Consider the following 14404-nt stretch of genomic DNA (forward strand, 5'->3'; position numbering starts at 1 on the left):
ATTGTATAAGTCTTTAAAAATATGGAAATCTATGGGTAGCCTCTGGGCCGTACGTGGGGGTTCGGATCTCTGAATACCCCTAAGGATGTTCTTAATTGGTAGGAGGACACTTGATTTGTCTGGTTGTAAAGTTAGCATGTGATGTTGGATGCCTGTCAGATATGGTTTGATTGTGTTGTTTGATAGTTTGAGTTTGAGGTGGCAAAAAGAAGCAAAGCCCAACCAGGTTCAGAAAGGAATCTTTAAATCAAATGAAAGCTCTATCGTAAGTTTCCCGGGTATTAGTAGACAGTGCTAATTAGGACAATGTTCTGCTATGTTGCATTATAGCATCTAGTCCATTACTAGATGGTGGAATAGTGGGGTGTTCATGGCTGTGAGTGCGGCTGACGGGAGTATTTGACGAAAAGCCTGGAAATTAAAGCGAGACAAATTGTCAGCAGCAGTGTTACATACACCTGGAACATGAATACAAAACAAGAGAAAATTATGACATGCAGCCAGCCAAGTGAGTTTCCTCAAGAATCTCATAATAGTCAGTGATTTGGATCGGCCTTGTTTATAATGTGACAAGTTACTTGGTTGTCTGAGTAGCAACGTACAGACGAACCTGCCCATAAATGCACCCATGCCACGGCAACCGTCATGATGGGATATATCTCAAACAGAGCTGAGGTAGTGGAAAAACCCTCCAGGTCCTGAACTTCTGAAGGCCAGCTGCCCCAAAGCCATTTGTTCCTGAAAAATTGCTGTAAAACCTGTGGTAGACGCCGCGTCTGACCAAATGGTAGGTGAGGAGTCAGACAATTTTGGAAGGAACATGCTTTTACCATTCAAGGTGGTTAAAAATTTTCTCCACATAATTACACCTGCCGTGGCTTGGGTATCCAGGGGTGACCTGTGTCCATCATGTCTAAAAGTGGGAAACATGTAAAGGAGTTGTGAGATGAAAGCCCGGCCTTGAGGTATGATGCGAATGGCAAAATTCAGTGACCCAAGCAGAGACTGTAATTCTTGCGGTTGCAAGTACCGAGTTGTATGTAGAGATTATGTTGATCAGAATGTTTTCTACCTTGGGCGTGGCAGGCTAGCTTGCATGGTGGCTGAGTCTAGTATGATACCCAGGAATGTGATGAAGGTATCTGGTCCTTCAGTCTTGGTGGAGGAGACTGGGACACCCACCTGTTCGAATAGACTGATGGTTTCTTTTAGGCTACTGGGAGGGGAAATATTCTCCTCGACCAGTAAGAAATCATCCAGATAATGTATAACTGTAGGGCATCTGGCTATATTTAATAAAACCAGCATAGGGTTTCGGCGAATACGTCGAAAATGGCCGGACTACTTTGGAACCTAAATGTTAAACGTGAGCAAAATAGTAGTTCCCTGCCCACTTGATACCATGCAGGTGACACAGTGTAGGGTGGATAGGCAGTAACTTGAAAGCATTGTGATATCAGTCTTACTGAGCCATGCTCCGGCCCCTGCCTGCATGATAGCCGTAATGGCGTGATCTATGGTGGAATATTGCAGTGAAAATTCCTCAGAGGGTATGAGGGAGTTCAGACTAGGAGTGGCAGAGGTGTGAGGTGTTGATAGATCAATGATAAGTCTCTGTTTGTGAGAAGATTTCCCCGTGACAATACCGATGGGGTTTGTCCGCCATGTGGTGAACGGAGGGGACTGGAAGGGCCCCCATAGGAAGTCCTCTGCCACTTCCTGGCTATGAGTGCCTCCACCGCTGTAGGGTTTGTTGTGCAGATTGTAAATTAGGACATTCCAGGATTCCGAAAGGCATGTGTATGAGGCCTGTGTGAATCCTTCTGATAGACCCGAGATAATGAATTCCACCAAATGTCTAGATGGATGATGTGGCAGTAATGTCGTAAGTACAGAAATGTTTATTGATGTTAAGTATAGTTTTGGGATACATTTTATTTGGACACAGATTTAGCATGTGCCCTGAAACAGATGGCTGGAGAAAGTGATTGCAACTCAACCAGTGTTGGAGGGGTCGCAGCGGCCGACCCAGCCATGGTAAGGGGTGTAGTGACCGATTCCCCAGGGGTGATACTGGCAGGCTAACTAGGCCTTAAAGGCGAAAAATTAATCTTGTTTGTGACAGGTGAGGCCCTGCTAGTTGCCAAGTGGCTATGAGAGGCTCTGTCTATGAGTTGGCGCGAGGGGTTATTGAGGCCACCCGTCGTAGTGGCAGGAATCGTAGGCCTCTCGGTGATAGTAAAAGAAAACAGGGGGAGGGAGTGACAGGTGAGGCCCTCTCTATAATATTGCGAGGCGGCTAACTCACGTGTGGCCCGATGGCGTTTGCCTCCGAAACGTTGAGGCGGGGTGTTGGCCTCGCGGACCACTAAACGATAGGCAGAAATGCCAAGAAGGGAGGTACCTATTTGGGCCTATACCCCTAACTTGCCAGTACTCTATGGCCTAGAAGAATGAAACGTATGTGAACTACAACGTGAGCAGGCTTACGTACCTGGTAGTATGTATGAAGTTTTGAGATTCGACAGGTATGAAAACCTGGATAAACCTAAAAAGGGATCGAGTGAGAATGGATCCTGTGAGACCTGTGTAATCTGTATAGGCTGGGATTAGGCTTCTAGCAGTATGTGTGGGAGGTGTAAAATCTATGAGTATGATAGTGACATGACTGCCCATGCTTGGTGACAAGCGTTACACTGAGTCCGATACCTGGCAGCAGGGGATTGGCCGTGTAATGTGTATATATGGAAGGTGATCAGATGATATGCATGTCACTAAACTGATCTGGGAATGCAAGGGACTTTTTAATGTGAAGTGACAATATGCAGAATCATAAATGTTGCTGTAAAGTGACGTATGAATGTATGAACCAGAACGTGTGATTCAAAAACCGAAAGTCTTGAGACGTATATGCCGTGTTCTTGAATACTCGTGTTACGTCGCCTGAGTGTGTCAAGAAAAGGCCTGAGTTTGTAAATGCCATGTGAAATTATGTGAAATGACAATCTATGCAGAAAATGTTGTAACGTGACGTATGAGTGGTTGAACCAATGCGTGTGATTCAACCCGAAACCCTCTGTGGAAGGTAGGACCGTGTTCTTATATACTCGTGGTATATCGTATGAGTATGATAAGAAATGGCCTGAATAGTTAGTGCCATGTAATCGTAATGTACATGGTTGTAATAACATCATATCTCCATTATACTCTTTGAAAATAGGACCGTGTCCTTGAACTCGTGGTATGTCGTACGAGCATGACAGAAAAAGGAGCCGTAATGTAGGCTAACCATAACAGTAATATACATGTAATATCTGCATTGTAAAATAAAATAACTATTATTATTAAAACCATATATATATAATAAGCAAACTGAAACAAAATAGACAACCTAAGATCGTGTAAAATAAGTATTTGAAAGTTTAACCGATAACTGTGCAGGAAACGTATGATTGGTTGGATCAGTTCGAGTATGCATGAAAAGGAATTAAATCCTTGTGTCATGGTTAACAACAAAGAAATGAGGCCTGTAACGTAGGCTGATTTAATTGTAATGAAATGGATAATTATAAAAAAAAAACTCCAGTAAGCGTGGGAGTCCAATGTCTATACAGAAATGTTAGCTGGTTTCATAACCTTGATGTAATAAGTGATACCTTAAAAATAGCATGAAAATGGTCTGTCTATTTAACCAAGCAACTTTTTAACCAAATGTAAATACATGAAATGATGAAATGTAACTCACGAAAAAGATCTATGTGAATACATAGCAGAATAACCGAATCTTAGTATGAAGGGAAACAGAAGTTAGCATGAATAGCTTAACCGTATGCATTTTAATGCGAACAGCAATCGTGCATAGAATATACTATGAATAAGTGCCGACCAGAAAACACACCGAAATGACAATCGTTTAAATGAAGCAAGGTTGGTTTTTACATGAAATGCAATAATGTCTGAGAAGCAGGTCAGTGTGTGGGCGAAAATGCAGTGGTTCGATGGTTTGTACATGAAATACAATAATGTCTGAGAAGCCTGTAGTACACCGAATGACCGGTAGGGGTCAGTGTGTAGGCGAAAATGCAGTGGTTCGTTGGTTTGTACATGAAATGCAATAATGTCTGAGAAGCCTGTAGTACACCGAATGACCGGTAGGGGTCAGTGTGTAGGCGAAAATGCAGTGGTTCGATGGTTTGTACATGAAATGCAATAATGTCTGAGAAGCCTGTAGTAGCCTGAATGACCGGTAGGGGTCAGTGTGTAGGCGAAAAATGCAGTGGTTCGTTGGTTTGTACATGAAATGCGATAATGTCTAAGAAGCCTGTAGTACACCCAAAGACCGGTAGGGGGTTTAAACGAATGATATGCATGAACATGCAATGGTTTTAGAACAGACTTAGACAAAATGCAGCCGTAAAGTGAGGACCTGACCCGTGCATGGTGCCGTGGGACTGATGCCTGGCATAACGGGTAGGTTGACTTACAGTTTGTGAGTCACTTGGACACCATCCACGGCGATGGATTGAAGAAAGAAGGTGGTAGGCCGGAAAAGCCTGTGGCTGGATTCCTGACACAGCTCTGCTTAAAAAACCTCATGGAGTAATCAGGTAAAATGGCGTCTGGATGACCCGGAAGTGGAAATGATGCAGCGCTGACCTCGAACGATATGGAGCCAGGTAAGGGGTGTCCCTTAAGTAGGGAAGAGGTGTGTCATACGCCCCTCCCACAATTACAGGCCAAAAGGCCTTAATACATGCTGTAATTTATGGCAGAATAAAGAGCCAAGAAAATTCTCAAAATCCTTAAGCTAGAGAAACTAATTATACACATGCACCATTTAGTCTTAAATTTGCCTAATTAAGTTACGAAGCCTTGAGTTTCCAGGCACCCTCATACCTTACTGTTTTACACAGATGTATTTTTTTATTTTTTTATTTTGTCTCAATGGTTTAATTTAAAAGAAATGGCTGCCGTTATGCTTCATTCTTTGTCTTCCTTTGAGAGTATCAACAACAGTCAAAGGGCTACTTTACTTAAAGAAATCTCATTTCAACAAAGCGAAGCATAATCACCAGCAGAGTTCATTATGGTGCAAAGTATTTAAATGCCATCTCTGTAGTTTCTGTGGAAATGAAGAGGTATAAATCCGTAATTCATGTAAAGATATCTCCCCTCCCTGAGTCCCTAGGGAGAATCTTTCCTACAAATGACACTGCCATACCATCAGCATTCCTGCACTGGGCTCTATACATGGAAATAATGTGTACATTTTATTTTATTTTAGAACATTGATAATACCCCTTCTGTTAGTGAAAAACCTTTGGAGAAGTATGAAACCATCAGACCCTTGTGAGTAATTTTATTTTAAATGTACTTTTGTTTAGCTATTCAATATCTTTTTTTACTTCTATATGCAAGTCATTTGCAAGACTTTGTACAATAGAACTAACAGAAGCTCCTGCTTAGGTGCTTCTCACTCTCCAGCATTAGAAGTGGAGGTGGGGTCGCTGCCTGATGAACCCCAGGTTAGAAGTCAAACCATTCTAAAATAATTTAACTACTTACAATGTAGGTGCACTAGGACACTCTTGGCACCATAACCGCTACAGTGAGCTGTAGTGTTTATGGTGTTGAGCATGTTTTTTTTTTAATATCAAATACCTTCTTATAAATGTCCTTTCTTCTGTTTGTGTGTTACCTCACACCATTGCATATATATGTAAATGCAACCATATTTTACAGATGTAGGGGACTTCCACAACATGCTCCTGCTTCAAATCCAAGTGAACCTTCTATGTACCCAAAGGAAAGTGGCCGAAATGACGAGAACCTTAATTGCGAAGATGATGTTTTTGAAAGTTCTGAAAAGATAACTTCCGCAAACAAAGGTTAGAGTCCTGACTTTTTTATTCTTTAGTCTTGCTGTGTTTAGAATTTACAGACGAGTTTGCAGTGCCACAACAACAGATGCAAGTATATCAAAATACATAGTAGAACAATTGCATGGCAAACGATCATCCAGCACATTTTTAATAATAATAGTAAAGGAGAAAATACAGCATGAGCACTATTCTGTTAGAGCACGCATAGGAAGAATAAGTGATGTAGCAGAATAGAACCTTAGAGAGTTTCAGGAGGTAATACAACTGGAGGAGTAGTTTTAACTGTTGCAGAAGAGCGAGCATGGCACTTTTATGGTGTAAGGAAAAAGAGATCATGTCATATAGAAAACATGCAACAACCATAGTAAATATTTTCCCTTTTGACCCTAACTGTTAGGAAACATTTCAGGAATAATCACCAGGCACCTAAGCATAATAGCCTATCAAATATGGGTAAATAAATCAAATAAAGTGGAGCATAAACCAGCAGAAGAATCAGAGCTGTAGAAAATCTGCGATCTTCTCTTAGGACTACTTAACTGATGCCAGTGGATAAGGAGGCTACTGATATTCGACTTTGAGAGTCAACCGAAGAGTGGCCTTCTGCATCTCCAATTATTTTCGCAATATTTTGCGATGGCCACATGGGTCCTGCCATGCGGCTTTGACACACAGGCCGGATTCCGTGGACTCTGCCTTGGCTGACAGGAGTAGAGGTGGGTATGTGAGCATTCAGCTTCACCCAGAATTGGGTACACAACCTGTCAGTCCTGAAGGAGCGGGTCAACATAGGTGGATGGCTTTGGGAATGAATGCAAATCTGCAGGTCCCGGTGCATCGGCCATCTTAAACAGCAGGCCCCAACCTCTTCTGTTTTTGTGGATCACTATGCCGCTTGTAGTAGCACACCACGAGAGTGTACCTGTGGAGACCAGAATAACCCCTGCCGGTCCAGAGGGAGGGGATAGGACTCTAGAACAGGAGAGTGCAGGTACCGGGCAGAGGATTGGCCGCCGCCACGAGTACTCGTGCAGGCCACAGAGAGAACCTTGCATGGGCTTATGCCTCCAGGGTGGAGCCTAAGGAGGCCAACCCTTCACCAATGTGCTTCTCGATAATAATAAGCAGGTTTGTGCCAAATTTAGAATGCTGCTGTCCAGGATTAGGTGTAGCAAAAGGATTTTTCTCAGAAGCTTCAGCAACATGCGGCCATCTTGGTCAGCAAGCAGGCCCCGCCCCCTCGATTTCACAGTTTTTCTGTAAATGTGTGTTTTTGTTTTTTCTCTTTTTCTTTTGAGAAGTTTAACTTGTGCATGTCTGGAATTATCGTGTGATTTTATTACATCTTATACAAGATATTGTAAAATGAAAAATGTATATGTATGTAGCTAATATGTTCTCCCCTTTGGTCATATATTTGTAAGGACAAATCACTATTACTATGTTTAGTATGAAAATACACGTAATAAAAATTAGTCTTAATTTTCTGCTCTGTTTTCTCTCTCATATTTATCAACCTGGCTTTATATCAGAAGAAGTGCATTTGGTTCCTAATGAGAAGCCTGAAAGAATAGCTCACTTGCATAGAAATGTGTCTACCAGACGTCCCCGTTCTAACTTGAACTCCTGCAGAGAGGAACCTGTGTTTCAAGACCGGTCAGAAGATGACTTTTTAAATGCAGATTATGTTCATTCTGGAACAGAAAACATTGCTCCTGTAGAGGATTGTAATTTTAGAAATAATGGAGGAATGGAGAACTTGGACACATTTCCAAGCCCATCTAAAGAAGAGTTTCTGCCCGATTCCGAAATTAACAAAATAGCAAGTTCAACCCCTGAAATAAAAACAAAAGATATACCAGCCAAGAGCAAAGAAGACTCTCGGACTGGCAGCGAGAGAGTTCGAAAAGGCAAAACGGATAAGGCAGGTAGCCTCCCTTTGAAAAAGCCATGGGAAAATTCCAAACCCAGAGCCAGATCAAAAAGTAGGGAGCGGGGAACAAGCAAACACTTGGTCTCCAATGAAAAAATGAATTCTTCTTTAAATTCTGGCGATGCTTATGACTTTGCCTTTGAGGAAAGTGTACATGTCACTCCTTTTCGTCAAAATAAACCAGAGGAAGAAGACCTTAATGAGAACAGTTCTGTTGAAAGCAATAATGAGGATGACATGGATGACAGCTTGTATGTACCTCACAAGGAAAACGCAAAAAACAGAAATCGCACACAAAGCAGTATTTCTGTTCCATTAAGACCCAGATCTAAACGAAGCAAAGCTATTCAACCTCAGAAGAAAGAAAATAAAAAAGAAGTGCAGGAAGAACAAGGTTTGTGTTTATGGAACATTAATTTTTGAGAGTAATGTATCAACCTTAAAATGCTAAATTTGTGTGAAAGATTCAAAATGGGTGGGGGGTCCAGCTTTGGCATTTAGTGAAAGAAATTCTCATGCATATTCAGCTGACTTTTATTGCCAAGTGTTGGCATTCAAATACTTCTCGACACATCTTTTGTGGTAGGGTAGCTGGACTTCTCTGTATTAGGTGCTGCTCTTCCTCCCTATGTGCAACAGGTTGAAATTTAATACCATGGGAATTAAAATGCAACTGTTCATACTTCCACAATATTTAAACATTATTTAATCAAGCATCACTTCTAACTTAAGATGAATCTTGAATTTGCAACAATAGAACACTTGCAATACAAAGAGGGAATACCAGTCTGAAGTTTCTTTTGTTTGCTACAGTTCTGGCTTTCCACTGAAGCTTCCTATTCTGCTAATTGTTACATTGGCTTTCTTTATACTTCAGGATCCAATTTAAACTGTTAACTTTAACCTATGAAGTAGGGATGCACCAAAATGAAAATTCTGGGCCAAAACGAAAATTCAGGATGCCCTTGGCCGAAAACCGAAAGACATTTTCCCCCAAATGATTTTAAATTATTTATTTTTAATTAATTTTTTTCCCTATCATTTTATTAATATTTTTAATTGTTAACAACTTAAAGTGAGTTTCATTATTTAGGCCATAATAACTAAACTAAGAGAAAAATAAATTCAGTTTGATTTTCTTATTTTAGCCCAAATTAGCCAGTTTAATTTCAATTTCACTTCCTCAATTGACAGCTAAGTAGTAACCCTGAATTTATCACTAGGTCAAAGCGGTAGCTGTTGTAAAACAGCAACTCCCATGATGCTCTGTGAGCCTAAAGTGGGGGAGAAAGCATGATGGGAGTTGTAGTTCTTCCAGCACCTGTTGCTGTGGGTTCTATATGTGCTGTCCAGGTTCGGCCCTCTTACCCCCACTGCTGCTGCTCTCCTCCCCCAGGCCAGCTGGGGGCAGGCTGCCGTCTCTCCCATAGACAGGTGTTTTCTTCCCCCATTGTAGGTTGCGGCTGCTGGGTAAGTCCGCTGGGGTGGTCACTTAATGCTGGGACGGCTCACACAAGGAGCTGAATGACCTTGCCGGGAAGACGAGCTGGTAGTCCTCCCCTCGGCCTGCACCGTAGGCGGCTGCAGCCCATCAAAATCATCGGGCCTGCAAGGCTGCATGCTCTCCGGGACAGCTTCACGGGTAGTGTCTGCCGTCAGGGCGGCCGCCCCCTCTTCACATGACTGCCCAGCGCATGCCTTCCGCCAGAAAGTGCGCTCCAACACAGAAGTTACAAGCAATAGAGAACGCGGCTTATGGCTTGTCCTGTACCAGTTCTATGGGATAGGCCTATTTTAAGCCAAAGTTTTGGTGCATCCCTACTATAAAGCCTTCCATAATTCTACTCCTCATTACCTTTTTTTTCTTTAGTTGATAAAACACCCCTTCTTGTTTCCTTTGCTCTAAGAGCAGAGACGTGTACTGGATACTGCACTCCCCAAATAACCCAGGTGCTCTGAAGCCAGAGCTGGCCAGACCTTCTTTCCAAGATATGCAGAATAAATAACGGTTCAGGCACTCTGGAATAACAAAATAAAAACAGCTTTATTAGGGCAAAAGCAGCAACATTTTGACCCCATCGGGTCTTTATTAAGCTTGATAAAGCCCCGGTAGGGTCAAAACGTTGCTGCCTTTGTCCCAATAACACACCCTCCTGTTATTTATTTTGCTCTAAGAGAAACTTTTTGCTGTAATCTCCTTGTTCCCATGTTGCTCTCATTATTTTCTCTCATTACAATTGCCCTCCTCACTTCCCTCTCTACTGCAGCCTAGTTCACTCTCCAGTTTTTGGTTCTTCCATACACCACTTTTATTAGCTTATTTTGCCACCGGAATCTTCTTCATTAATGCCTCCCTCTGACTTGCTATTCTTTTTTTTTTTTTTTTTTCTTGTCTTTATTTACTCCTGCCTCATATATTGTAAGGTCGTTTGAGCAGGGTCTTCACCTCTTGTCTCGGTCATTATATAGTAAGTCCATTACTTGTCAGCTGTCCCCAATCTATTATTGTAAAGCCCCTAGGAATATGGCAGCACTATAACAATGATAATAATTGTGTACATTTGTAAATAATTAAGTTGACAGGAGACTGCTTGTGTTCCATATGGAACCTGTTGGCATCTCATTGTCCTGCAGCTGTCCCTGTGGCATGAAAACCTAATTCTCTGGTAATGAAACAATTGAATTTTAGCTTCTCTTCATGGTGTTTCTCATACTATGCAGAAGAAAATGAAATGGTTACACCAGGCACCTGGACGTCTTTCACTTTGCGTGCAAAGCAAAGTTCACAATTATAGTGGAGCAGCCTACAGCAACTTACTGCTTCCTGGTTGTCTGCTTTCTAGAGAACAGAGTGACAGAACCATGAAAGACGGAGATAGGGTCGCACTCAATCACATCAATTTAAACACAGGGTGCTACTGGGCAAGGGTCAGCAAAAAAACCCCAAGAAATGTATGCATATAGAAAGAATCCCAGGCACTCACTGTGATTGTTCTTCAAGCAGGTTTATTGCAACGTTTCGACCTCAATGAAGTCTTTTTCAAGCTTGAAAAATACCTCATTGAGGTCGAAACGTTGCAATAAACCTGCTTGAAGAACAATCACAGTGAGTGCCTGGGATTCTTTCTATAAGAACCATGAAAAACATCATGGTATTAAAACGGCCATAAAGCCAAGAGCTCTTTTACTTCAACTGGAAGCACTGGTGTTTGTAAAGTATAATTGCTTCTATTTGAAGCAAATTTTAATTTACTTTATTGTCATTTACAGAACCATCCAATATTTCTTCCAATGATTTAAATTGGATCTAGCCTCATCTTGGTGTTAATCTTGTATGTGTAGATATATTAGGCTATTTAGGGATAGTTTGGGAATTGTTTAGCGTTTTTTGAACCATTCATGACCTTTTAATTTTTTGAGTATTTATTGGTTTAATTTTTATGTTTTAGTGAATGTAAAGACAAATGGAAGAAATGGTGTAAAGGTTAAGACTGAGCATGCTGTGGAGACTAGCACAAATGTGCCAACAGAAACTGTGGAAACTAGAGAAAGCTTGTTACCAACATATGAGGATGCAGAGGATTTAATCGGCAATCCTTTCCAGCTTAATGTTCCCCCTGAGAAGCTTCACCTTGACACAAACACTCCTACAGAAAGAATTCTGGGTATAGCATTTTTTGTATTTGTGTAAAGTTATTCAGTAATCCTGCAACCCCAAAATATAACTAAGCGGGGATGGTTTCTTAATTGCCCTTTAAAACTCCTTAAGGACACAACTTCTGGAATAAAAGGGAATCATGATGGAATATTTCCGTCATGTGTCATTAAGGGGTTAACATTGTGAGATCTATTTTATGCTATACAGTTACGATAATAATAATTATGTAAAAATGTTCAATTTCTGTTATTTCAAGGTTCATAGAATGTTTTTGGTAAAACTGGTATATAAACCAGGTGTCCATTCTTTTATACTATCCTCCGCAATCTAGACAGTTTGATCAGCAAATGTGAGAAAGGTGTGCTCAAGGTGGCTCATTGCTAATTTCAGTTGCACAAAAGAATATAATAGAAGCATGTTTACTCCAGTGAGGCAATGAGAGCAGAGAAGTGTGTATTGACTAGGGATCGACCGATGTTCGGCAATATCGGTATCGGCAAATAGAGATACCAATATTGCTGATAATGCATACCAGGCCTGCCGGGCCAATGACAAGCCCGTGGTCCTGGGGACCCAGCAAGCGCTTACTTACCTTCCTAGCCGCTCCCTTCAGCTCCCCTGTGTAAACCTTGCGAGTCCCACGGCCGCCAGAGCATTGCCACAGGTTACCATGGCAACGCTCTGCACGGCACACAGGCGAGCTGCTGGGCCCCCACTGCACAGTCCAAGCCACTGGACCATCAGGGAATGCCATATCCCCCTCCCTGACCAAGTAAGAAATGGGGAGGGGGGCTAAAAAAAAGTTTAATATTTAAAATAAAAAATGCCTATCCCCCATCCCCCCCATTTTACACATAGAACATACCTACACACACTCTGTGTTATATACACACACTACACAAATACACTGCATTCACTATACACCCACTACACACATACACACTCTGCATTCACTATATACACACATTCACTTTACACACACTGCATTCACTTTACGCATACTACACACACTGCATTCACTTTACGCACACACTACACACACACCCTGCATTCATTATATACAAACTACACAAATACACACTGTATCCACTACACAAACACACACAGCTCCCCTGTCTAAAAACACTGCATCCACTACACGTGGCATGTATATTTTGTGCATTTACCTTTAGAAATAGTGAAAAAAAAAATTCAAAATGGTAAATGTACAGAATATCAGTAAGCTATCGGCCTGAAAGTTCACAGATTATCAGTATCGGCTCTAAAACATCAATATCGGTCGATCCCTACTGACAGTTTAAGATAACTAACTGTGTTATATTGGTATGTAACTGAAAAGGGTAGGTCAAAACCAACATAATTGTTGATAGGCCCTCGCATTCACATCAGCTGTTATTCATTGATGACAGACATCTGCTGCACAACATAAAAATGATGGCAGTCTGATACCTATGCACATGCTTGAGAACTTTTGTTGAAAAATCCATCTGACCTCTGCCATCTTGCAAAGTCTTAAAGGTCAACTGTCTCCTCAAAACAATTGTTTTGAATATAATAATCCATTTATCAAGTTTTGAAAATAAATATCATTTTTTTTTTCTTAAAGTGTATATAATGTTATATAAGGTAGCAATTGGTTTTCTCATTGTTTTACATATATTTCATTAGAAGAAAAAACTTTTTATATATATATATATATATATATATATATATATATATATATATATAAAATATATATTTCCTTTCAAAACTTGATGTAAGGATTATTGTATTAAAAAGTAATTTTGGTGACCGTTGTTATTTAAATAGGCGGCTGGTTCGTGATGCCAGTCATGAAGTGATTCAGCTGCTGTTAAGCAAAGCTGCTGGTCAACAAAGCAATTTATAATTTGGGAGAAGGAAAAAAAAGATTTGGTGCTTAATTTTATTAATAATGTAAAATTATTCCAACCACATCACAGTACCTGTAATGTAAAAGAGCAATCTCGAATGAGTCAGCCAGATCAGACCTGAGAACTATAAGTAGTTTAGCCTGTGATGCTACACTTCCAATAAGCATTATTTCCATTTTCTCATGTATTTACCGTTTAGAAAAATATTACATATATTTCGCAGGTTGCATTGCTGCAGCGCCTCCAACCCCACGCTTCAGCCTATCTGATGTCACAAACTTATCGGGATGTTCAGAAGTTAAAAAACGCTCTTGTCCACTTTACAACAGCGATGAAAGAAAAAAACATGGAACTCCGATCCGAAAACGGCGTTGTACAGTAACTGTTAATTATGCTGAGCCCAAGTTGAGCGCGTAAGTATATAGATATATATTTAACCTTTACATAATCAATAATGTTATAAAGTTAAGGTTATTCTATTTCTTACTTGACATTACTTTTTTTAATTTAATGCTATTGTATAAATTTTTTTTTACAGGAAACTCAGAAGAGGGGATCCCTTCACAGACACAGAATTTTTAAATTCTCCCATTTATAAGCAGAAAGATGCCCGGAGGTCCCTTAAAAAGAATTCATTATCGAGATACAATGAAGCATTTGTTGGCTGCAGTAGATGAGACAATGTGGCTATAGAACTGTTGCGAGGTTTCATTTTGTATATGCACAAATTTGTGGTCTCCTGTTTTGTACCGTACGTTTGTAAGGTGTCTATTCTTGTGAGTAGTGTACAATTGTCTTCATTAACGTTGGCACGGGCCTACATTTTAATTTGTTATGATCACTAGTTTTCATGAGTATTTTAGTTATGGAATCTGCCTCTCCCTGTTGTTTTCTAATCTGTTCTGTAAATCGGTAATGTTTTAGCTACAGATTTATTTTTTTTTATACATAGTCCTGTACCTTGTAAATGAAGTGTAAATGTCTAAAAATAAACTCTTAACTTTTTCCATGAGATTGGTAACATTGGAAGTGGTGTGAA

At 40.6% G+C, this 14404-nt stretch overlaps 1 protein-coding gene across 1 annotated transcript in view; it reads left to right on the plus strand.

Moving 5' to 3' along the window:
* The window catches only part of SGO1 (shugoshin 1), a 29244-nt gene extending 14840 nt beyond the window's left edge, over positions 1-14404 (plus strand). Inside the window, exons 5-10 of the mRNA XM_063452298.1 lie at positions 5285-5349; positions 5743-5888; positions 7415-8209; positions 11265-11480; positions 13589-13778; positions 13904-14404. Of these exons, the coding sequence (XP_063308368.1) occupies positions 5285-5349; positions 5743-5888; positions 7415-8209; positions 11265-11480; positions 13589-13778; positions 13904-14042 (1551 nt within the window). The 3' untranslated portion in view covers positions 14043-14404. The remainder of the gene's footprint in view (positions 1-5284; positions 5350-5742; positions 5889-7414; positions 8210-11264; positions 11481-13588; positions 13779-13903) is intronic.

The sequence above is a fragment of the Pelobates fuscus genome, chromosome 4 (genome assembly GCF_036172605.1).
Source record: "Pelobates fuscus isolate aPelFus1 chromosome 4, aPelFus1.pri, whole genome shotgun sequence".
Classification (NCBI taxonomy): Eukaryota; Metazoa; Chordata; class Amphibia; order Anura; family Pelobatidae; genus Pelobates; species Pelobates fuscus.